General features: G+C 37.9%; 1 protein-coding gene across 2 annotated transcripts; it reads right to left on the bottom strand.

Annotated features, from left to right (window-relative positions):
- Nucleotides 1–24,108, bottom strand: LOC141429233 (hydroxysteroid dehydrogenase-like protein 2). Of its 2 annotated transcripts, none has more exons than XM_074089507.1 (11): nt 24,036–24,108; nt 23,451–23,542; nt 22,699–22,820; nt 20,511–20,597; nt 17,575–17,693; nt 16,116–16,212; nt 10,444–10,538; nt 8,265–8,389; nt 3,385–3,493; nt 1,868–1,996; nt 1–870 (listed from the first exon to the last, which is right to left on the bottom strand). In XM_074089507.1, the coding sequence occupies exons 3-11, from the start codon at nt 22,749–22,751 to the stop codon at nt 758–760; spliced, it is 927 nt and encodes a 308-aa protein (XP_073945608.1). In that variant the 5' UTR covers nt 22,752–22,820; nt 23,451–23,542; nt 24,036–24,108; the 3' UTR covers nt 1–757. The 2 variants fall into 2 exon arrangements, with proteins under 2 accessions (XP_073945608.1, XP_073945609.1); XM_074089508.1 differs by lacking the exon at nt 8,265–8,389 and adding an exon at nt 6,611–6,684.
- Nucleotides 24,109–24,139: the final 31 nt, after the last annotated feature.

Below are 24,139 nucleotides of genomic sequence, written 5' to 3'. Positions count from 1 at the left end.
TAAAATTTACAACAATGCCTTTATTCATGTAATTCCATCGTTCAGTGTAAACAATATTCCAATACATCTTGCGCCATAATTTAGTAGTGACATATACTAAGATTTATAAATCAAGGCACAACAGTATATGAATAATTAAACGAAAACTCTCATTATGTACATAATTTGCAGACATATACAAGTGACAAAATACCATATAAAAATATACATCACTTCATAATACACAAAAAATACAGTCTATTCTTTGAGTTTTGCAATACGCTGCTTACTTTGCCGACTTGTGTCTATAGCATTAATATTTAGTTGATTTGCCTCTGCATTAAAAAAAAACACCATATTTTTCTTAGCGTTTAACAATATTCTTAGAAAAATATCCAATATCCCTTCTTACTTTACTATAGTTGGGCATCTATTGCACTGTTTCTAGATACTAACAAGATCAAATTAGGAGTCAAAGTTTTACTATCATTTCCAAAATCCTTTTATAAAATATCCCGTTCAGTTCTTCCGTCTATTTGATTTCCAGTGTACAGCGGCAATTACACTGCGTCGTTCACCTAATACGGTTGCCGATCTTGTTTCAAACTACTTCGGCGAACGACCGTCGCCTTTACATTAGTCTGTCCGTCTACTGTCACTCGCCGAATGCGGCCGACTACCGTGTTCTTTACACTTTTGCGGTCGCCACGTGCAGCATGCGGCGAACGACTCTATGTAATTGCCGCTTTCTTTATATGGTACGCTGGACTGTGGATATTTAGTTCTTCTTCTGCAGTGACTTCATCATTTTCTCTAGTTTCATCGCCTTTTGGAGATCACCCTTGATTTTCAGTTTGCCCATCATGAACGCTGTCGCTGGTTTCAGCTTGCCTTTAAAAACAGATGGCATTCACTTAAAACTAATATTAATAGTGAGGAAGTGGAACCATTTTACTGTTTGTTAGATCTTCACAATAAATCATCATCCCAGCCTATATACGTCCCACTGCTGGGCACAGGCCTCCTCTCAGAACAAGAGGGCTTCACAATAAATATTTGGATTTAATTTTAGTGTTGTTGAGTGGTAACCCAAGTGGCTGATGCTACGAGTGAGCTTTTAATTTAACCAAAAAAGTTTGTGTGCTTATACAGTATGCATATATGGCGTATACCAGTTGGCTTGGAATTATCAATGACAATAGGGCCAAAGCACTGAGTTTATTTATTTGGGAAACAAACAGCATATATAACATAGTTGAATATAAATATAACCCGTGAACAGTTTCTGCAGAGCCGTAAGGCGTTTACATTCCATGAATATGTTGCTCTATTAAAAATGGTGGTTATACACCGTATAATTTTTGATTTCCGTTAACTTTAAGAGAATCAACAGATCAAATGAAGTTAATTTCTCCAAGGCACTAGTGGCCTAACTCTTACTGTTAAAAGATATTTAGGAAAATTCACTAAAATTGAGGAGACTTGTTTAAAATTCATAGATGAGTATTTAGCAAAATATTTTTTTTTTCGTTTTGGCCAAAAAGTTATACTTGGTTTGGATAGATTTAATTAAATGTAAACAAATTTCAGCTGCCAGATTTGGTACATTCAAGGATTTTAAACATTTTCCTTATCTATCATTGTAATAAAAACTAGACTAGTGTATTTCAATACAGAAATGTAAATTTTTTAATAGTTCGATGGGGGAATTTCAATATTTAAGACACCAATTGACGTTTTGTTTACATTCAGTTAAATACCTATCCAAACCAAGCATAATTACCAGGTAGTTTCTATCAGTGAACTGACTTCGACAGAGGTTAACGGAAGTCGAGAGAAACACAGCGTATATTAAGATGATAACGATGAATCTTAGTCTGATTGTTACCAGCGAACATATCGGCGAAGTTTTTCCCATCCATGGTGAGGGTAGCATCAGGTGGGTTCTTGGGCTCTCCCTGGCCGCACGACCCGTCCCCATTCTTCAGGTCTATATGCCACACGCCTTCTTCCTTGCCTGGAATACACGAGTAGGTATTCAATGTCATATTAGAGACAGCTTTAAGTCTGACGCACATGTAACCACTTGGCACAGGCCACCAGCCCTCTATATCACAAAAGTTACATACAAAAAAAAATATACATTTCATACAAAAAATTACAATTATGTAGAGCCTGTTGCCCGCGTCTCCATCTACGTAGAATTCGTTTATCTCTATCCCAGGTGGCCCATGCCATTTTCTGGATGTCCTTTCCCGAGACTCAAACTATCTGTATACCGAATCACCACATAGCAGCAACAACAGCAGCTGGGCGACATCGCGCATAACCCTTTTAATCCAGCTGACGAGTTAACTCATTTTGCGCGATGAGCTCTGAGATCCGGTACTCGTTTAATTTTTTTTTTGTCACTGCATCTTAGATTAGGGCAATCGGCAATAACTTCCACAGCCGGACATATTGCGTCCCGTAGGTACTCCTAATCTTGAGTTATACCTACCTAATTTGCTATATGTAGACGGTGCGCGAGTCCGACCCGCACTTAGCAGTTTTTAGGGTTCCGGAGCCAAAATGGCAAAAACGGAACCCTTATAGCTTCGCCATGTCTGTCTGTCTGTTCGTCCGTCCGCGGCTTTGCTCAGGGACTATCAATGCTAGAAAGCTGTAATTTTGCACGAATATTGTATGTAAACTATGCCGACAAAATGGTACAATCAAAATAAAAAAAAAAAAAATTATTGTACCTCCCATAGACGTAAAGAGGGGTGATTCAGTGATTTGTTTGCAAAATATTCAACTTTAAAGTGCAAATTTTCATTGAAATCGAGCGCCCCCCCCCCCTCTAAAATCTAAACTGGTCGGTGGAAAAAATTGAAAAAATTCAGAATGGTAGTAAGTATATCAAACTTATTTTTTTGAAGGAAAACTATAACGGCTAAGTTTGCTTGAGAATTATTAGTAGTTTCAGAGTAAATAGCAGCCTAAGGTATAAAATATACATACACTTGGAAGATTCCGTATAAAATACGAAATCCTTAAATAAATATTCCTTATTTTTTTCGTAATGACTACGGAACCCTATTTTGGGCATGTCCGACACGCTCTTGGCCGGTTTATTTTTTAAGTAAGATAAACTTGCTGGTACCTTTATATACCAGTAATCCTTGTGTGACACATTGTTATAATAATGTTTTCTGTAACACATTTGGAATTGGTTTATAATTAATAAAAATGAACGTACCCGCATTCCTAATAATTCAGTAGGTGTCTATGGGCGGCGGCGATCGCTTACCATCAGGTGACCCGCCTGCACTGCCAGCTGCTTGATAAAAAAAATGCAAGCAAGACGAACCTCGCGATACCGCCATCTAGTAATATTCCTGATAGAAAACCTTGAAAGCATACCTGATACGTTGAACTGGTAGACGGCTTGTGTCTTCTGCACCAATTCGGGCGATAGACTCTTTCCAATAGCCGCAAACAGAGTGGGAATCTGACCCTTAGGTTCACCCTTCTATAATTTCAATAACACATTAGTCAACTTTTGTCAATATTTGGGCCTTAACACACTAGCTTTTATCGCGGATATGAACGATCGTCCCTTACGCACACGACTGGTCAGAGAGAGGGACATATGATTTGTGATCACGACAAAAACCAATGTGCTTGACCCAAAGATTCAGAGCGGCGTAGATGATCTACCGGCTGTTACACTACGTGATAATAATAATTATATTATAATTATAATTACAAAAGATTATGTGAAACTTTTAATGACGGTTTCTTGACAGGCGAAATATTGCTAGATGGCGTTAGTATCGTGTGGCCGTTAGACTTTACTCTTGTTTGCGATTGGCTCATTTAGTTATCCAGCCACAAATGTGACGCAAATGTCAAAGTTGTCAAACGGACTTCACAATACTTAGCGTCAACTTGCCAAAGCTGTCACCGAAACCCTCATTGTAAACAAGACTTTGCTATGATTATTAATCGGAAGTAATCATTATTTATTACGGCCTATTAAAACTGGCCGTGCAAAATTCGAACTTCGTGTCTTGCCGTCCCGCTGACGCTTATCATTATTTAACACGAGAGTGAGAGGGACGATACGATACGAACTTCGATTTTCCAATTTCGTAGTAGCCCCCCCTGTAATATTATTCACTAGCCTGAAAATAGCATCGCGTGCAAGTATTTTGGAGCTTCTACGTACGTTTCTACTTTACCTATAACTATATCGTATCATACACAAATAACAGAGAATACCTAAACTATAACAAACATACTTAGGCCACACCATGCATTATTTTTAACCTCTCCAGCGCCAAAAAACAAACGAAGTGACGTGCTCTGTACGCCACAGAAAAATCAGCGACAAATCAACTTGATTTTTAATTCCATTGCAGAAGGATTAATTTCGAGTTGAATGTTAGTCATGTATAATGACAGTGGCGTGTGAGGCATTCCATTGGCTGTCACGACTGGATGACTCTGGCGGTGAGGAGGTTAAATATCTATAGTCTCCGCGACGTTAACTGGGCTCGTAATTAAATAAGATTAACAAATTTTTTAACACATAAAACTACTGTGAGATTCAGATCCGATATAGTGAACATAATCAGATTACTTACGTTTCTACAGCGTGTATTTTTGATACTATCTCAAACTGTAACCAGACGAAGATTTAAGTGTGTGAACCGATATCAAAACAAATTGTTAATTTAGAATTAACTACTAGAGCGTTTTTTTTTGACTAGCCCATTTTTGTGTCCCACTGCTGGGCAAAGGCCTCTCCTCTCTTGCTCCACTCCTGCCTATCAAAGGCGAGCTCCCGCCATCCCACATTATAGGCATCTAAGTCGTCCCTCCATCTCCTCTTCGGTCTGCCTCTGTTTTGGCCCAACGTTCTGGGTTCATTCGACAGACATAATTAGAGCGTAGGTAATTAATTTTTGAAATATTTTCGAGCAGCAATGTAATGCGTACAATAATTTGATAGGACAGAGAAGCGTTCTGTGACTATACGTCACAAAGTGCGACATTTTGAATAAAAACAAAGTAGTATCGCGTACATTGCGTGCTAATTAGTTTAGTAAGGAAAATAATAAGTAGATTTTTTACTAAAACATAATAAAATGTGATTATTAGGGCCTACACTAACTGCCCTTAAAGTTTGAGGTAGTATCAAAAATACACGCGTATATCACTAAGTTAAGCACATGAAGTGTTACAAACTCAATAAATAAAACTAGAGTTACATGTTTACACTTCACGCTATTTATATAACGATTTGATTAATAATGCATTATTTTTGAGGATGGCAACACGTACCTGATGATACGAGCCACGAGTCGGGTTCCACGTACGTGTATCTCTAGTTTAATACCAAGGCTTATGCTTCTCAAAACATTGATAAATATATTTATAGTAGATTATTTCAAGCCAGTATCAGACATGCTTACATTATCATTTTACTGTTTTATCAAATGTTTATCAAAAATAGTGAGAAGCATTGGGGGCAGTAAAATACTTATTTTTATCATATTGTATTACTATATTAGTCGCCTTGTTGAGAGGAGGCTGTGCCCAGCAGTGACGTATATAGCTGGGATGAATGATGACTATATTGGTCGCATTGTATCGGGATTCAAATGACAGCTGTTACCTTCTACCAAGTTTCATAGTATAATACTAGGTACAGTCGCCATTTCGGAGCGGCCAAGACGATCTAAAATATCGATACATGAACTCTAATACCTTAATAATAGGGTGCATGTTTCGATATTTTTGATTACCTTGGCCGTTCCGAAATATCTATGGCGACTGTACCTATTATCTTTTGGTCATTTTTAAAAGAGTACAATGCGCCAAATGCCCGTTATCAATAATAAAAATGCTATGGAGTACGACAATAAAGAGTAGAATTTATAAATTAAATGTGAGCGCCACTTTCTTTGTAATTATCATATTTTTGGCGTAAACGTATTACTTTAATATAGTTAAATCTTTTAATTGAAATCTTTAGTTCCTCTTTCATCAATTTTCTACTATTTATTGTCAGAAATAAACCTGAGTAGGTTTAAGGATTAATTTTGTTTGAACTAGTACCTTTTCAAATACTTTGTTATTATTATGCATCAAACATTTTCTTAATTTCGAGTAAACCGAAATGTTCATGTGATGGTTTCACGAAAGTATTAACAATATTATTAAAGTGTATTATAATACGTAAGGCCGTATGATATGACAAGTTTTAGTTAAATATAAATATCTGTGAGGCAATAGGGGTCGAGGAAAAAAGCTTCAGGTGTTACTTTGCGGAGGTTATCAATGAACTACAACTTTACACCTTAATCCTCTATCACAAGATGCAAGCCAAGTGGTACAGTCAACGTCATAAATAAGTGATCACTTTTTTACCTTGTCAATTTAACGTCATGTTTGAAAAGCCATACGAAATTGTGTAACGACTGAAAGCGACAAGGTACAGAAATTATCATTTATTTATGACGTTGACTGTACCCGAGAAGCGTGGTTGTAGTTCATTGAGGAATAAACTTAATAATAAAACATAATTTTTATTGCCTGTTTTAAAATATAGTCTTTGTTTAAATTTGGAATATTTTCACACCTTCTTCGCGGCCTGGCTGGAAGGTGATCCAGGGACGTCCAAAAAGAAATCGGGCAACAGATTATCTATATTACCTGCAAACAAATAGATATGTCCAATTTCAAAATATTGCTGCTTTTTAAACTTTATGGACGCCACAAACATAAAACGATAATTTAAACTAAATTAGACAATTATGTCTAAATTCCCATTTTATGGCAAATCTAAATATGTATTTTTATCACAAAACTAATTGCTCAATTTTATTTCCTTTTCTTCCGAGGGAGTCGATTTCCAAAATAAAAAAATGAGGGCGAACTATGTAGGAGTCATCTTACCGTAAAAACTTGCACCTATCTGTTCTTTAACCGAAATGTGACTTAAATAATGTTACACACATACAACGTAACAGGGTTGCCTAGCTATATCTTGCCTTATGTAGATACCTATTCATTATCTTCAATATCAATTCTTTAAACATTGCATTAATTTGCTTGAAAGTAAACGCATCTGCCCCTGAGCCTATCGCCTTGAATTTCACGTTCAGGTGCTTAACACTACGGCAGGCTGAGACATGGCAAACCTGCAATGATCCTCTCTATTTTATTTATAGTTTCACTTAGTTAGTTTCCCAAGAAATAAGTGTACATAAAAAGACTAGCAAAATAAACATGAGGAAAGGTTTAGCTAGGCGACCATGCGGCGTTGCATGCCATAATTATGTGTAATAATTTATTTAAGTCACAGTTCGACCAACGAACAAATAGGAGCGGAATCTTACGGTTGGACATTAGGGTATTAATACTTATGAATCTAAACCGCTATTAAGAAAAGCATTAACTATAATGTACGGCAAGTATAATGAGAACGCTAGTTGTGTATGATGAAGATGAAACGATGCAATAGACGTACAAAGTGAATTAACGCATGTAATTTACCTAACACACAGCCGTACACAAGATAATACACATAACAACGTCGTTTAAACAAAATTAACGCAGGTGAATATTACAAGAGCCGGTAGACATCAGAGCGGCACAACAGAAACACAAAATACAATCCAGATACAAGTCATTCCAAGATTAAACAAAACGGTTTCTAAATTAGAAAAGTCAACAACAACAACAAAATAGAAAAGTCAGTCTTAAAAACTACACTCAAGAGGAAACATATCTCTTGAATCTGCTTGAAACATTATGTTATAAGAACTTGTAAGGACAATTTTTAATGAGGGCTTTGAGACGGGCTAGTTAGCGCTAGTACCTACCGTGTGGTCCGTTTGACATTTGTGTCACATTCTGAGCCAATCGCAAGCAAGACTAACGTCAAACGGACCTCACGGCACTAACGCCATCTAGCGATATTTCATTTATCAGAAAACCGTCATCGATTGATTAGTATTAATTCTGTGCCTGCCGTGACGCTCTAAAACAAGCGCATAACTATGTCTAACCTAACGACGGGCCATGTCCTTGAACAGTGGTTTATAGCTTTTTTATCACTACCCTAATTTTCATTACCCCGTAGTTGGGAGCCACTGTCCCAGGGCATACTACGAAGTGCTAAATTCGACCTTCGTATCTCGCCATCTCGCTGACGCTTATATTATTTAATACGAGAGTGAGAGGGACGGTACGATACGAATTTCGTAGTAGCCCCCCAGAACGACACGAACCTTGTCGTAGTTAACCGCAGAGGTATGGTACCGGCGCGCCGCCGCGTTGGCCTTCATGAAAGTGTGGTGTTTCATCGCCCGCGGGTCGTCGAGGAAACCGTCAATGATCAAATTATTGGCGTTCTCTGGGGTCAGAATGGATGACGTTACCTACTATTTATAGGGTGCTATTACGTAGAATTGGCATTGATCACTTTTTTACAATGTGGTCTGATTCCAAAACCATTTCGAGGAATAGGTTTATTAAGAGTGTTTATACCTGCTGAGCTGGCAACGTTGCATTTTTGTTAGTTTTTCTCGATTATTCCATAAAAATTGAATGAAAATTAAAAATGTTTTCTGATAGAACACTTCTTAATATATAAGTTAATGTGTATACTCCAATAATTATTCGTGATAGACTTTTATATTCCTTAAAAACGAATTAATGTTTATGACCGGTTTAAAAAAAAAAAAAAGTCTATAATAAACTGCTATTTATAAACAAAAATGCAACGTTGCCAGCTCGGCAGGTATAAACGCTCTTAAATCATTTTATAACATTTTAGTAAAAAATACTAAATGATCGTGTGTATATTTGCAAAATAACGTAACTAAAAACCGCCAACGTAGTTCTTAACACTATGGCAACTATTGTTAGCTATAATTCCGGTAACTTATAAATAGGATAAAAAACAACTAAAACCCAAATCTTTAACGTACTCCAACACCTTGACATACCACCACCATGACCACTACCCTTTTTTTTACTGATACCGTAAAATTTTGAAGATTGGTATGAAAATAAAACTCACATAGCCAAGATTAAAAAAAAATGTTTACAGTATCAGTAAAAAACCCGTTAGATCTAGTCAGATCAGAATGATAAGGTGTTTCCAAAAATTGAAAAATGGTGACGAAAAAAAAAGAAAACATTAAATCGTTGGGACTGGTCTGTCTGTTGTAAAAAATTAAGTAAATGTTACTATCAAAACATAAAGCTCCAAAAACCAAACCGAAATGGATGATGTATTTTGAAATGCAGGTTTAGTTTAGAATAATGATAAGCCGAAGTAAGTATTTACGAAGAACGAAGCCAAGCTTCTTTTGAATTTTGATCGTAACTTTCAGCTCTACTGATACTGCAAAAATAGGGTGTCCAAGTCTCAAACAATGTGACCATGAGGAAAATCATACAGGTGTGACAAAAGGGTGTGACCACGAGTTCGAAGGGAAAAGTTGAGTTAAAGTTTGATCTTCCCATTTAAAAGTTCAATGTTAAGTCATAAACGGCGTTTTTGATGAAGCTTAGCTAAAAAGCCGGCCAAGCGCGAGTTGAACTCGCGAGGAGAGGGGCTCCGTACATTGCCAAAGTCAAATGTTTTCCTCTATTTTTTTTAATAAATATTTTAACGGTGCTTTTTTAATTAATACCAAATATCACATTTGAAATCCTCACAATGAGACGCGAGTTAACTACTACTAGCGCTATCTAGTGGTCCAAAGTTCTAGTGGTGTTTTAGTGAACTATTTTTCGTAAGTAAACGTATTAAGTATATTGAGTTTATTTATTTCAATTTATAGAATTCTTATAGGTTTTCTTGTAATCTACAAGCAATGAACTATATTTTGTATTATTTTTTTTTCAAAATTTTAGGCTACGAATCTATTTCCTCTATTTCGGCTATTTTCGTCTTTTTTCATGAATAAAATCAAAACTATTTATTTTACAATAATAACTAATATATATTTGATATCCTCATATAGAGCCCTTTTATTTGATATATGACACAGAAAGGTTTGCGATTTTTTTTTAAAATATATTTATTTACTTTGCACATCTGTGTTTGGGTCATAGGATAACACCATCCTACCAAATTTCTCCTGATTTGGTCCAGTAGATTCGAGTAAATTGGCTGTGACATACGGACGGACAGACAGACAGACGAACGAGAGTGATCCTATAAGGGTTCCGTTTTTTTTTTGTACGGAACCCTAAAAAGGAAGGTTTATCCATTTGAAAGCTACGACGTTTTATATACTACTGTTGGAGTGAAGATTCAGAAAAATAGGCCGATGTATACATAATTTGAGTCTTTGACACCATCATTCTTTTTAAAAACGTTCAGCTTGACATCATTAATCCGAGAAGACTTAAAGTGTGCAGTAATAATGATAAAGTTAAAAAAGCGATACTTACTCGGATCACAAGCGTAAGGAGTTAGATCTTTGACTCCCGCCTTCTTCACCACATCTTCGTCGATTGCGAAGTTACCTGTGTAGGTTTTGGGGTCTCTGAAAAAGTTTACCATAATATGTAGAGAATAGAAGAAGTTTATTGAAGCAGGCGTTACCTTGCGGAAGTTCATTACACTATTTGTTTTAGCTCATGTATAGATCAGTCTTAGGCATAAATCTTAATGTTATATATTCAAACGAGTAATTCATCTACTTACATATCTAATCTAATACCTTTAAGCGAGCAATTCTTGTATATATATATAATCAGAATCTGTTATGTCATTGTTATATTACAAATTTGTCACAGAAAATATTTTGCGACGATTTCGAAATTGGCGAAATGCACGATTATTATATTTTAAAGTGTTATAAATTCGCATTCTCCTTTATTGCACAAAAAAGTCGCAACCAGTCCCAACCGGTCCGAGATGTGTCCGTGAGCAGTGTCTATGTGTGCGTTGCTCGAGCGCAGTTTGTATGTAGATTGATTTCTGTATCTATCTGTTTTGTGGTAACTCTTAAACTAATAGAGATGAGAGTCTAAACAACATCATCGTCAGCCGTAGGACGTCCACTATTGGACTTAGGCCTCCCTATAGAACTTTAGTTGCTTCGGTTGGAAACGGCCTGCATCCACCGTAAACCCGCGGTTTTCGCGGTCTAAACAACGATACAATACAATACGAATATTCTTTATTTATCACCAAAAGCAGTACAGAGACATTACAAAAATAGAAAAATTCAGGTAGGCAATAGGCGGTCTTATCGCTAAAAAGCGATCTCTTCCAGACAACCAATTTCTGAGAAATTAATAAATATGAACAGACTAACAGACTAATACGATAGTGGTATATGAGGATAAGATTCTATGTTAAATAGGTTCTAAAACCAAACCAAAGATAAGTTTCACAGTGGCTTCGCGAGAGAGTAACGTCCAGGTAGCGTCACGCATATCTAGAGTGACACTCATCTGTTTTCATAAAAAAACCGTGGCGGTGGCCTAGTGGATATTGCCTCTCAAGCAAAGGGCCGTGGGTTCGAGTTATTACGAGATTTACGGTGAAGAAAAACATCGCGAGGAAATCTCTACACACCGGCGAAGAACTTAATGGTATTTATGAAGTTCCCAATCCTCACTGGGCCCGCGTGGGAACTAAGAATGAAAGAAAATTCATTTATTGACAACACAAGACAACAATAGTATTAAAAGTACAAATAGACAACACGAAGGATAATAATATGTGTCATTGCGGTGAATTGGATGCTGGCTCAGCATAATGCTGAAGCGTTAATAAACACCCCAGCGCTGATTTCCAGCCAGCACCGCTGGTCTCAAGCACTCTCATTCTGAGAGGAGGCCTGTGCCCTGCAGTGGGACGTAATATCCTCCTAACGCCCAAGTCAAATTTCTGTTTTATGAATATGAAACTTTATGCCTCTTCTGAGAGAGTTCAATGTCAAATTACTGACAAGTCCTTTGGCCGTTAGGAGGACTTTGGGCGTTAGGAGGTTATGGGCCAATATGATGATTTTCACACCTAATTATAACCGGGACACCTATGGCCATTAAAGGCTTCTACACACTACAGCGTATCATGCTATGACCGTAATAGGAACGCGTCAGACACGGAATGTCAAGCGCATACATCACACGCGACGGCGAAGTTCGGTAAGGAAACGTGCTAGCGGGCGGGCGTTGTCTCATTCTTTTCATTACAAAGAATATATTTTTGCCTGACACGTTTCTATTATATTGTATTCCAATCTAATTTATGACAAGCGTAAGCAAAGACGCCTTTAACCCAACCATAATAGACATTTAGTGATGTGAAAACCTAGAGGGTGAATATTCGGGCGTTTGTACCGCAGTCATTGTTCTCAACACTTTTTTTATCATATTTCTTAAGAAATAGGTACAAAAAACATCAACATCTGACACATATTGATGAATGATGACACAATGTTGATGTTTATTGTTCCTATTTCTTAATAAATCTGATAAAAAAAGTGTTGAGAATAATGACGGCGGTACAAGCGCCCGAATATTCACCTAGAACCTATTGCAAAATAATTAATCTGTTCAGTAAATCGATTATTTACTAATTTAACAAATTCAATTTAACGTATTTTTGTCTATTTTATTATATACAATACTTGAATTAATTCCAAAGACTGTTTATTAAATTGTAAAAGCATTAACTATTTTTTAATTTTAAGGAAAGTAAATAAAAATCGCTTATTCATCCGCACATTAATCGATTTTTAAAATGTAAAATTTTCCACCATTTCTACGCTAGTCCATGCTACTACAGATTATACACATGTATCAATCAAGAAATTAGTTACGTCAGATTTTGACGAACATTTTTCAAATCCTACTAATATTATAAATGCGAAAGTTTGTGAGTGAGTGAGTGAGTGAGTGAGTGAGTATGTTTGTTACTCTTTCACGCTAAAACGGCTGGACGGATTTGGATGAAATTTGGTATGTAGATAGCTGAACATCTGGAATAAAACATAGGCTACTTTTTATCCCGATATTCCCACGGGATAGGGATAAAATCTCGAAATATCAACCGCTGGGCTTAGAGTCATGAAATTTGATAAGTAGGTAGCTGGACGTTTGAAATAACACATAGGCTACTTTTTATCCCACGGGATAGGGATAAAATCTTGAACTAATAACCGCTGGGCTTAGAGCCCTGAAATTTGGTATGTATATAGCTGAACATCTGGAATAAAACAAAGGCTACTTTTTATCCCGATATTCCCACGGGATAGGGATAAAATCTAGAAATAACGAAATAACAACCGCTGGGTTTATAGTCATGAAATCTGGTAAGTAGGTAGCTGGACTTCTGGAATAACACATAAGTAGTCTACTTTCTATCCCGATATTCCCACGGGATAAAATGTTGAAATTTCAAACGCTGGGTTTAGTCTTGAAATTTTGGTCAGTTGTTCGTGAGGAAACCTGCACAACCCTGCAAAGGTATTCAATGGTATGTGTGAAGTTCCCATCCCGCATTGGGCCCGCGTGGGAACTACGGTCCAAGCCCTCTAATTCTGAGAGGACGCCTGTGCCCAACAGTGCCCAGCAGGACTAGGATAGGCTGGGATGATGATGATGATGATGTTCTTAACACAAAACCCTCAATTTCAATCACAAAATCTAGAAAAAAATATATACATACGTATATGAAGAACATAATAGGATTTAATAGGAAGGAAATTTGAGAGAGAGAGAGAGAGAGAGAGAGAGAGAGAGAGAGAGAGAGATATTTATTTACAAAAATTTGACACACGAGCGATTAATATTTTGCTTTCGAAACCCACAAAATTGCACCGAGCTTACAATTACTTATAAAAACATCCAAAAGATGGCGCTGCCTGTAGACTACATCACGCTATCGTTTGACTAACTTGGAATCTATAAATAATTTGAAGCAATAATCCTACTTCCTACTTATCCTTACTATTATAAAGGGGAAAGTGAGTTTGTTTGTTTGTTTGTTTGTTTGTTTGTTTGTTTGTTTGTTTGTTTGTTTGTTTGTTACGCTTTCACGCCGTAACTACTGCACCGATTCCTATGAAACTTTGCATACGTCATATTAGAGGTCCAGAATAAATAATAGGATATTTTTTATCCCGAAAAAAATTGCCATTCCCAAGGGATGACCAAAAGTTTGTTTTTGTATTCTAACCGCGGAGCTGACTGAGCTGACTTAATAATGTGTTAAAAAGCATGCTTGCTTGCTTGCTGCACCATTTTTTGCATAATCACATGCTTGCTTACACGATTGCTTCCACGCTTGCTTGCATGATTTAATGCATGCTTGCTTGCATGCTTGCTTGCATGCTTGAATGCAGGCTTAAATGCATGCTTACTACTAGCACTATTTCTTGCAAAATTTCATGCTTGCTTGCATGCTTGAATGCATGCTTGCTTGCACTATTCCTTGCATAATTACATGCTTGCTTACATGCTCACTTACATGCTCACTTGCATGCCTTCTTGCATGCCTGCTTGCATATTTGTTTGCCTGCTTGCATGTTTGTTTTCTTGCATGCTTGCATGCTTGCTTGCATGCTTGCTTGCATGCTTGCTTGCAGCAGAGCTTGCAACATTCCTTGCATAATTACATGCTTACTTACATGCTCACTTTCATGCTTGCTTGCATGCTTGCTTGCATGCTTGCTTGCATGTTTGCTTGCATGCTTGCTTGCATGCTTGCTTGCATGATTTCTTGCATGCTTGCTTGCATGCTTGCTTGCATGCTTGCTTGCATGCTTGCTTGCATGCTTGAATGCATGTTTGCTTGCATGCTCGAATGCATGCTTACTACTAGCACTATTTCTTGCAAAATTACATGCTTGCTTGCATGCTTGAATGCAGCTTTGAATGCATGCTTGCTTGCATGCTTGCTTGCATGCTTGCTTGCATGCTTGCTTGCATGCTTGCTTGCATGCTTGCTTGCATGCTTGCTTGCATGCTTGAATGCATGTTTGCTTGCATGCTTGCTTGCATGCTTGCTTGCATGATTTCTTGCATGCTTGCTTGCATGCTTGCTTGCATGCTTGCTTGCATGCTTGCTTGCATGCTTGAATGCATGTTTGCTTGCATGCTTGAATGCAGCTTTGAATGCATGCTTGCTTGCATGCTTGCTTGCATGCTTGCTTGCATGCTTGCTTGCATGCTTGCTTGCATGCTTGCTTGCATGCTTGCTTGCATGCTTGCTTGCATGCTTGCTTGCATGCTTGCTTGCATGCTTGCTTGCATGCTTGAATGCATGTTTGCTTGCATGCTCGAATGCATGCTTACTACTAGCACTATTTCTTGCAAAATTACATGCTTGCTTGCATGCTTGAATGCAGCTTTGAATGCATGCTTGCTTGCATGCTCGAATTCATGCTTGCTTGCACTATTCCTTGCATAATATAATAACATGCTTCCTTACATGCTTGCTTGCATGCTGACTTGCATGCTTACTTGCACGCTTGCTTGCATGCTTTAATGCATGTTTGCTTGCATGCTCGAATGCATGCTTGCTTGCACTATTCCTTACATACTTGCATGCTTGCTTGCATGCTAGAATGCAGCTTTGAATGCATGCTTGCTTGCATGCTCGAATGCATGCTTGCTTGCACTATTCCTTGCATAATTACATGCTTCCTTACATGCTCACTTGCATGCTTGCTTGCATGCTAGAATGCAACTTTGAATGCATGTTTGCTTGCATGCTCGAATGCATGATTGCTTGCACTATTCCTTGCATAATTACATACTTGCTTGCATGCTTGCTTGCATGCTTGCTTGCATGCTTGCTGGCTTGCTTGCTTGATTGTTTGCTTCTTTGAAATGTTAATGGTTAACGCGAGCGAAGCCGCGGTAAAAGCTAGTTAAAAATAAATATTAAAATCAAGTGATTTTTTGTGAAAAAAGTGATTAGACGTCTAGTTAAGAAGACACGATTTATAGATGTGTTATTGATTCGATCCAGTGGGTGTTTATACAAGAGTTTTGATGATATCGGTTTGTCAACACTTTTAATAAATTGGATTGGCAAAACGTACACAATCATGGTGTGGTGTGATACGGTGTAATGGTTACCTTAGTGTACAAGTACTTACTGGCTAAGCATGTAATAAGCAGCATCCGACACGATCTCAGGCTTGCGGCTCGTTGACACATCGCCCGTCAACATCTCGATAGCGGCCGTTGCGATACCTAACATAATGAATGATTAGTTTTTAGGGTTCCGTACCTCAAAAGGAAAAAACGGAACCCTTATAGGATCACTTTTGTCCGTTTGTCTGTCTGTCTGACAAGACCCTTTTTCTCGGGAACGCGTGGAGGTATCAAGCTGAAATTTATATCAAATACTGAGGTCTACTGTCCCTTGGAGTTGTGAAAAAATAAAACTTCTAAGCCAACGCAATCAAAAGATGCAGCCGTTTATGCAAATTTTCGAAACTCGCAAGGGAATCAAAACCTACAGGGTACTTCCCGTGAACTCAGGATCATGAAATTTGGTATGAAGGTAGCTATTATAACACAACCAACTAGAAAGGTCTGAAAAATCATGTTTTTTTTTGTCTGTCTGTAAATATCAATGACCAATATAATCTGACCCCACACTGCGTACATTTTGCTTAAGAGTAGGGCTCTGCATACACTGGATGTATTAAATCACTCGGAAAAAGCGAGAAATATTCCTGTTTACTTACATTCCTATAAATATGTACGGAACCCTCGGGTCGCGAGTCCGACTCGCACTTGCAGTGGGAGGCAAACGAGCAAGCAGGTCAAACGCACCTTTGCGACAAAACTGTGACATCTGGTAATGGTAATATCGCAACTTTGTATATAGCACAGTTTTGTTGCAAATGAGCTATGATGGGAAATAATCACCACTGTCCATGGGTACCAACTACTCAAGGAGAGTCATTAGTCAGTTGTCGGCCTTTTAAGAAAACGTAAGCCATTTACTTGAAAGGCCCGATGTCATAGTTGTCTAGAAACACTGCTGAAGGAAGTTGATTCTACAATTTCGCTGTAGGTACGTGGCAGCAAGTGCCGAACGAAACGCACAGTGGTAGACCGCCATTCATCAAGAGGATGTCGATAAGACTTTCGGCAGGAGGTGCGATGCTATGGTTTATTTATGGTAAGGTAGAGTGAGGAATTTTCAGATATGCAGTGTTATTTTGAGTGCAGCGTTGGCAGGCCTCCCACCAGGTGGACTGACGACATCGTGAGAGTGGCGGGAAACCGGTGGATCCAAGTGGCGAGTTGTCGTTCATTGTGGCGTTCTAAGGGGGAGGCCTTTGTCCAGTAGTGGACGTCTTCCGGCTGATGATGATGATGATGATGAGTGTTATTTAGGGGTAAATACAGGCTCTATGTAGAAACCTGCAGAAGCCTGTGAAGTAATTCAATGGTGGGTGTAGGTACCTAAAGTTCCCAATCCGCAGTGGGCCCGCGTGGGAACTACGGCCCAAGCCCTCACTCTGGGAGGAGGCCTGTGCCCAGAAGTTGGATGTGATGATGATGATGCATTTTTATAGAGAATCCCAACCCCATATTTACCGGTCATGGGCCACAACGCGTTGACGCCGATGTTGTACGGCTTGAACTCTTCACTCATGCCGAGGACACACATTGACATGCCGTATTTGGCCATCGTGTATGCCACGTGCACTGAGAACCTGTAACAAAATAATATAATTAAATAAACGGGACGCCGAAAGGGATGGCGGCGTGGCAGGCCCAGGCGTCGATGGCGGGATGATCCGGACGCCTTTCTTCGCAGCTGGTCAGAGATCGCCCAAGACCGGGTAGAGTGGAGGACATGGGGGGAGGTCTTTGCCCAGCAGTGGGACACCTCTAAAGGCTTCTAAATAATAATAGTAATAATCCATACTTCCATACTTCCATACTTATATAATATTATAAATGCGAAAGTAACTCTGTCTGTCTGTCTGTCTGTCTGTTACGCTTTCACGCCTAAACCGCTGAACCGATTTTGATGAAATTTGGTGCAGAGATAGAATAGACCTTGGGAAAGAACATAGGCTACCTTTTATCGCGAAAAAGAGGCTTTAAGGGGTTGAAATAGGGGATGAAAGTTTATATGGTGGAAGTTCGTCGCTGTCAAAGATAAAACTATGAAACTTGGCATTTAGGCACTTGATAAGAAATAAGTATGCCAAATTCCAAGTTTCTAGGACAGCCGGAAGTACCTTATAACTTTTTCTGTTAAGGCAATAGGTTTGGAAACACCTTTTTAATGACTGTAGCTTTTGATTGCCTTGACTTAGAGGTTTGATAGACGGACGGACGGATAGCAAAGTAATCCTATAAGGGTTCCATTTTTTCCTTTTAGGTACGGAACCCTAAAAAACATTTGCTCCGGCGCTTTTCAAATTTCAACCTATTTACTTGAAAATATGGGGATGAAAATTTTTAAGGAATTCCAAACAAATTACTACATATAAGTATATTTATCGGAAATATGTGTAGCTATGCTTAGTAAAAATGCCGTCTTAATTAATCCTACCTCCTAACTTACTATAAAGGACGTAAGGTGTCAAGAGTTCACTATGAAGAATTAGTCCTTTTGTGTTGGCAGGGTAGAATACACGTCGTATTGCTAAATTGTGGCTATCCGCAAAATATTTATGTTTTACCAAAGAACATCGGGTGGATGGATGGATGGAAGAACAAAAAAAAATAGTTTATATTTATAGCAATGTATTAAATTAAAATAGGTTATTTTCGGTTAACCGTAGAAGTTACTATGTACTATTATTGGCAGAATAGGTACTTATCCTAAATAAATTAAATACTTCCCAAAATTACTATTCCACGCGGACGAAGTCGCGGGCAAAAGCTAGTATAATAATAAATAAATGGGACTGGCCTGGCCGACTGGCCCTATTATACTACGAAGTGCAAAATTCGAACTTTGTATCGTATCTTGCCATCCCGCTGACACTTATATTATTTAATACGAGAGTGAGAGGGACGGTACGATACGACCTTCAAATTTCGTAGTAGCCCCTCTGGGCTGGACACGTCTCTCGCACGCGCACACAAAGGTGGGCTCACATTGTCACTTGGTGGGTGAGAATGGCCACCAATGGCGAGAAAGACCGAAGAGATGGCTGGACGATTGGGACATGTACGCATAGGACTGACATAGCGTCAGAACGGGAGTTGTGGAGGTCAAGAGGGGAGTTTTTTGCTCAGTAGGCACTTAATACTTATTTCATCTTTTTTTTTTTATTCGACTGGATGGCAAACGAGCAAGTGGGTCTCCTGATGGTAAGAGATCACCACCGCCCATAAACATCTGCAACACCAGGGGTATTGCAGATGCGTTGCCAACCTAGAGGCCTAAGATGGGATACCTCAAGACCTCAAGTGCCAGTAATTTCACCGGCTGTCTTACTCTCCACGCCGAAACACAACAGTGCAAGCACTGCTGCTTTACGGCAGGATTAGCGAGCAAGATGGTGGTAGCAATCTGGGCGGACCTTGCATAAAGTCCTACCACCTGCGAAAAGGAATTACTATTTCTATCAATATCTACGCACAGGAAGGATGGTTACCTTTGAATATTTCAGCGTTTGAATAACCTGTGACCATATTGCCTGACGCACTCGAAATCACAATTGTGTTCACCATTTCTTTCTGACACATGGTGTAAGATGAAGGTACCATCAGCCAAATAAGTGGTCTATCAATTTTTAAACAAGATTCTATCAAATGAATATGTCGCTAAAGTCGAACTTTCAAATTGACAGGCACGTCTATTGGCATTATTGTTTTATGACATGCAAACGATTATCAACTTTAGGGTGGTAGACCATATATTTGGCTGATGGTACAGTCACCAGCACCAATATCTGACACAACAAGCGTGCATAAATATCTGATACGACTCTATTTCTAGGGCCGGAAGGACGTGTCAGATATTTTTGCACGCTCCGCTGTGGCAGATATTAATGCTGGTGACTGTACAAAGAAATGGTGAATGCAGTCGCAAATGCCTGCGCGTTAGACAATACGGTGGTCTTAAGGCTCCGTTTTCACCAGAGATATAGGTGGATGTGTTGCGAGGAATGTCTTTTTCATTAACCAATAGAATCGCTTTATTTACCTAGCCTCGCTCCGCTCAGCTGTTTCCACCAGAGATTTGCTGTGCGAGAATAGGTAAATGAAGGGTTTCTATTGGTTCATGAAAAATACGATCAAATCCAAACGCGGCCTAAAGCTCCATTAGTTGCAGTACAGGTAGCACAAAACCGATCGCCGTTTATATCCCTGGGTACGATCTATGACCCAGCAGTTACAGCCTTCTGCAGGGCTACTACGAAACTCGAAGTACGTGTCGTGCGGTCCCTCTGACACTTATACTACTTAACACGAGAGCGAGAGGGACGGTACGATAAGAACTTCGAGTTTCGAGTTTCGTAGTAGCCCTGCTGGCTGATATGATGAAGATGTATAAAATTACTTACCAGAAGGGGTTCATGTTTAGTGGCGGCGAAAGGTTGAGGATATGAGCATGGTTGCTGTTCTTGAGATGTGGCAGGCACAATTTTGAACTGAAACAGAAATTTCGTCTTAAAAAAAGGAATTATGGGGTGAGACTTTACCGGCCTGAATAATACCGACCCGATTATTCGTGTACACGTTCATAAAAACTCGTGTCAAACTCACATGAGTTTCTATGGGCGTGTAAAAGAAAAAGCGAGTCGGTATTTCCATGTCGGTACTATCCGGGCCGGTAAAGAGTGTCACACGAATTATGCATTGCTGAAATTGTTGTTTGTGGCCACTGCCTATCTTAAATTGTCTTTAATCTAATACCTTTAAACGAGCAATTCTTGTAAATATTACATTAAATCAGAATCTCGGAAACGGCTCCAACAATTTCGATGAAATTCGGGATTGACAAATCGATCTAGCTTGGTCTCATCTCTGGGAAAACGCTTACTATAGAGTTTTAGCCCGAGCACGCCCTGCTACTTATGGTATTATGAATGATGATACTTACAAATTATCAGGTTTATTAATAGGTACAAACAATGTGTAAGATTGTTGTTAGTTTTATAAGAAGTATTAACTAATTTCTATTACAATTCGTTTCTTTGTTTTTGAAAAGTTGAATTTAACTTTTTTAACGCCAATCAAAGCACCTATCCAGAGGGACCGGGCTGAAAACCAGTATTATCAAGGTGAAGACTTGTTTTGAGCCTGATTCTACATAATTTTGTCTGTGTTTATACTATGGCAATACCCATACAATGCCACATATCCATACCTCTATAGTCATCAAAACAATAAACCTAGTACTGAAAGTTGAATTTGTTGAGTTTATGCTACAGTGGCATTTAAATGGTTAATAGGATCATTCTAAGTTAAGTTTGGAACAAATGACCTAAGTACCTCTTGCATGCTCTTGCTCCATTGCGTATACTTTATGGTCAGTTAATTTCAATTCATTCATTTAAGTACTTAGTTTTGCCGCAATTGCGCCTAACACGAAAAATGTCTCTCCCCTGGCCTGGCCCTTTCCCCTTTTTCCAGTAAACCAGTAACTTTATGTAGATTTGATCCCTCAGAACAGTTAAATTTGGTATATTTCATAAATTAATATATATAATAATTGCAATCTTAGAAATGAAGTAAGTACCTTATAATTATTTTTTTAGCAGAATATATTCACTATAAACTTTGTCCTCCATATTTCGTGTCCTCTCCCCTGGCTTTTTGTAATGTTACAAATATCGTGTTTATGTTCTTAATTATTGCAATCTTAATCCTAATTCAAATGAATTTGATTGAAGACCAATAACCAGTGTTATAAAAATCATATTTTTTACATTTATTGCCAGTGATTTTGATTATGATATCTGGATGCAGTTTACTGAAGGTGGTCTCTCCTCTAGTCAGTTTTATTTCACAATTATTTATCAAAATACTATATTTTAATATTATATTGACTATATATTGTGTATAAATTACACTGACTTTAATTTATTTACTTAGATTTTATACTATTATTTACTATTATACCTGTTTTCACATGAGAAAATATCTCCCCTGGCGCATAATTTGCCAAAATATTCATGGATTATGAATACTAGCTTAAGGGGCTGTTTCACCATCCATTGATTGGCGTTAACCGACGGTTAAATGTGATGCCGTCTCTATTTGTTTTGTTTGAATACACGGAGACGGCATCACATTCAACCGTCAGTTAACACTAGTCAATGGATGGTGAAACAGCCCCTAAATGAACCATTACATCTTCATTTGTTCATATATGTAAGATGTTTAGTGGACTTTTAATCCCTTTCTTGTTTTTGAGGAAACCAGGGGAGAGACTGTATTAGGCATAAGAGAGCACCTACAGTCTCTCCCCTGGTCCCTTCTAAAACAGTAGAAAAATTAAAAATTAACTGGCCATTGTGTGGATATGCACAAATTAGTTGTTTTAATACAACTGTCAAGTAATTATATTAAAATTGTAACATTTTTGTTGTGCCGCATTTCTTAGGTGATTACCTCTTAACTTAGAATGACCCACTGATGGATAAAAACATGTTTTTTTGTTGTCTCTGTAGTCATGGTATCTTTTATCCATGAAAAGCAAATAATGAAAGGGCATTAAAAGTTGTTTAATTATACAAGTTTTCTTACGCTAAGAAAGTACCCCTGGTGTTGATGCTATGCATCAAGTCATATCTCTTCATATCAGTCTCCGCGGTACCCGTGAGAGAGATAGCAGACGCGTTGTTTACCAGAATGTCAATCCCATTGAACTGGAAAAGATAAGTATACAAAATATTACAACAAACAATAAACATGCCTAATTATATCATTTGACTAAGTTATGTGCCAAATAAACATTCAGTGTTATGTTACAAAGTGACTCCTTCTATAGTAGGTTCATAAGTAATGGTAAAATATGGAACCCTCTTAATCATGTCATGGGCACTAGGCATAAAAGAAAATAAATAGACTAAGATACAGAATGAACCTATAAATGCACCTCCTTATATGCAGATGCAAGATGCAATGCACCCTTCTAAAAATAATCCTGCCAGTGTCCATGCTCTTATTTTAATGCAACTTTAACTCTGACTTATCCAGTTTTTATGCTAGTGTGATGGAATGATAAACTGATGAATGAATAGAATGTTTTTTTTTTATATAAATATAAAATTACCATAGTTTTTTTTTTAACTAGTGGGATCTCCCTTTTAAATTATTGGTTAAACAACTTGAATTAAAATTTTGTAGCAAATAGGTACATACTCTATGATAGTAACAAGTGACTCAGGCCACTGTATAAAATTGCAACAAAATATTGAAGGTCATAGTAACAATGCTGCAATTCATATTGCAGATAAAAACTTAATTGAAAGATAATGGATATCAAGATCAATTACCTTCTTGATTGCTTCATCAATGGCCTTTTGGATTTGCTTTTCATCTCTCACATCTACAATGCACGGCAGGGCCTTGCCTCCAAGAGCTTCAACTGAAAAAAATAAGTTTTTTTTTCTATTTTTTAGTCTTGAAGCAGCCTATCATATATATATCAAATTATGGAGCTATCTTCCAAACTTGTGTTTGATGATAATCCAGCATGGTAACCAGATAAACTTTTTTTTAAAGATAAATTTATGAACAACCTTTAGCATAGTAATTCAATTTTAGTTACTATAGTTTAATGGAGGAAGACTATTATACATTTATTTTACTTACTAAAACTCATAAAATAAACAAAATGCTCAAAACATAATAAGCAAAATTTCAATCCAATGCATGTTTCCAATTTATCAACATAATCAACATAAATAAAACCACCATGAAAATATTACTTGGCTGAGTATCAACAAGCCCTGTTCCAGTTCAAAGTCCAAAGTAACAGAAAAAGCAAACTACAGAAAAACCAATTACTCGACTGTGGTTTTGACTCGTATTTTTTTTATGGAGCCTCAAATGCTATAGAATTACGTGTTCATCCTTACTCTCTTCAGCAGCGGTGTAAATAGTGCCTGGTAGTTTTGGATGAGGATCAGCGGTCTTTGCCGCAATCACCACATTAGCACCATCTTTAGCTGCCTTGAGGGCA

The sequence above is a fragment of the Choristoneura fumiferana genome, chromosome 6 (assembly GCF_025370935.1).
Source record: "Choristoneura fumiferana chromosome 6, NRCan_CFum_1, whole genome shotgun sequence".
Lineage (NCBI taxonomy): Eukaryota > Metazoa > Arthropoda > Insecta > Lepidoptera > Tortricidae > Choristoneura > Choristoneura fumiferana.
This window is presented reverse-complemented; position numbering and strand designations above follow the sequence as displayed.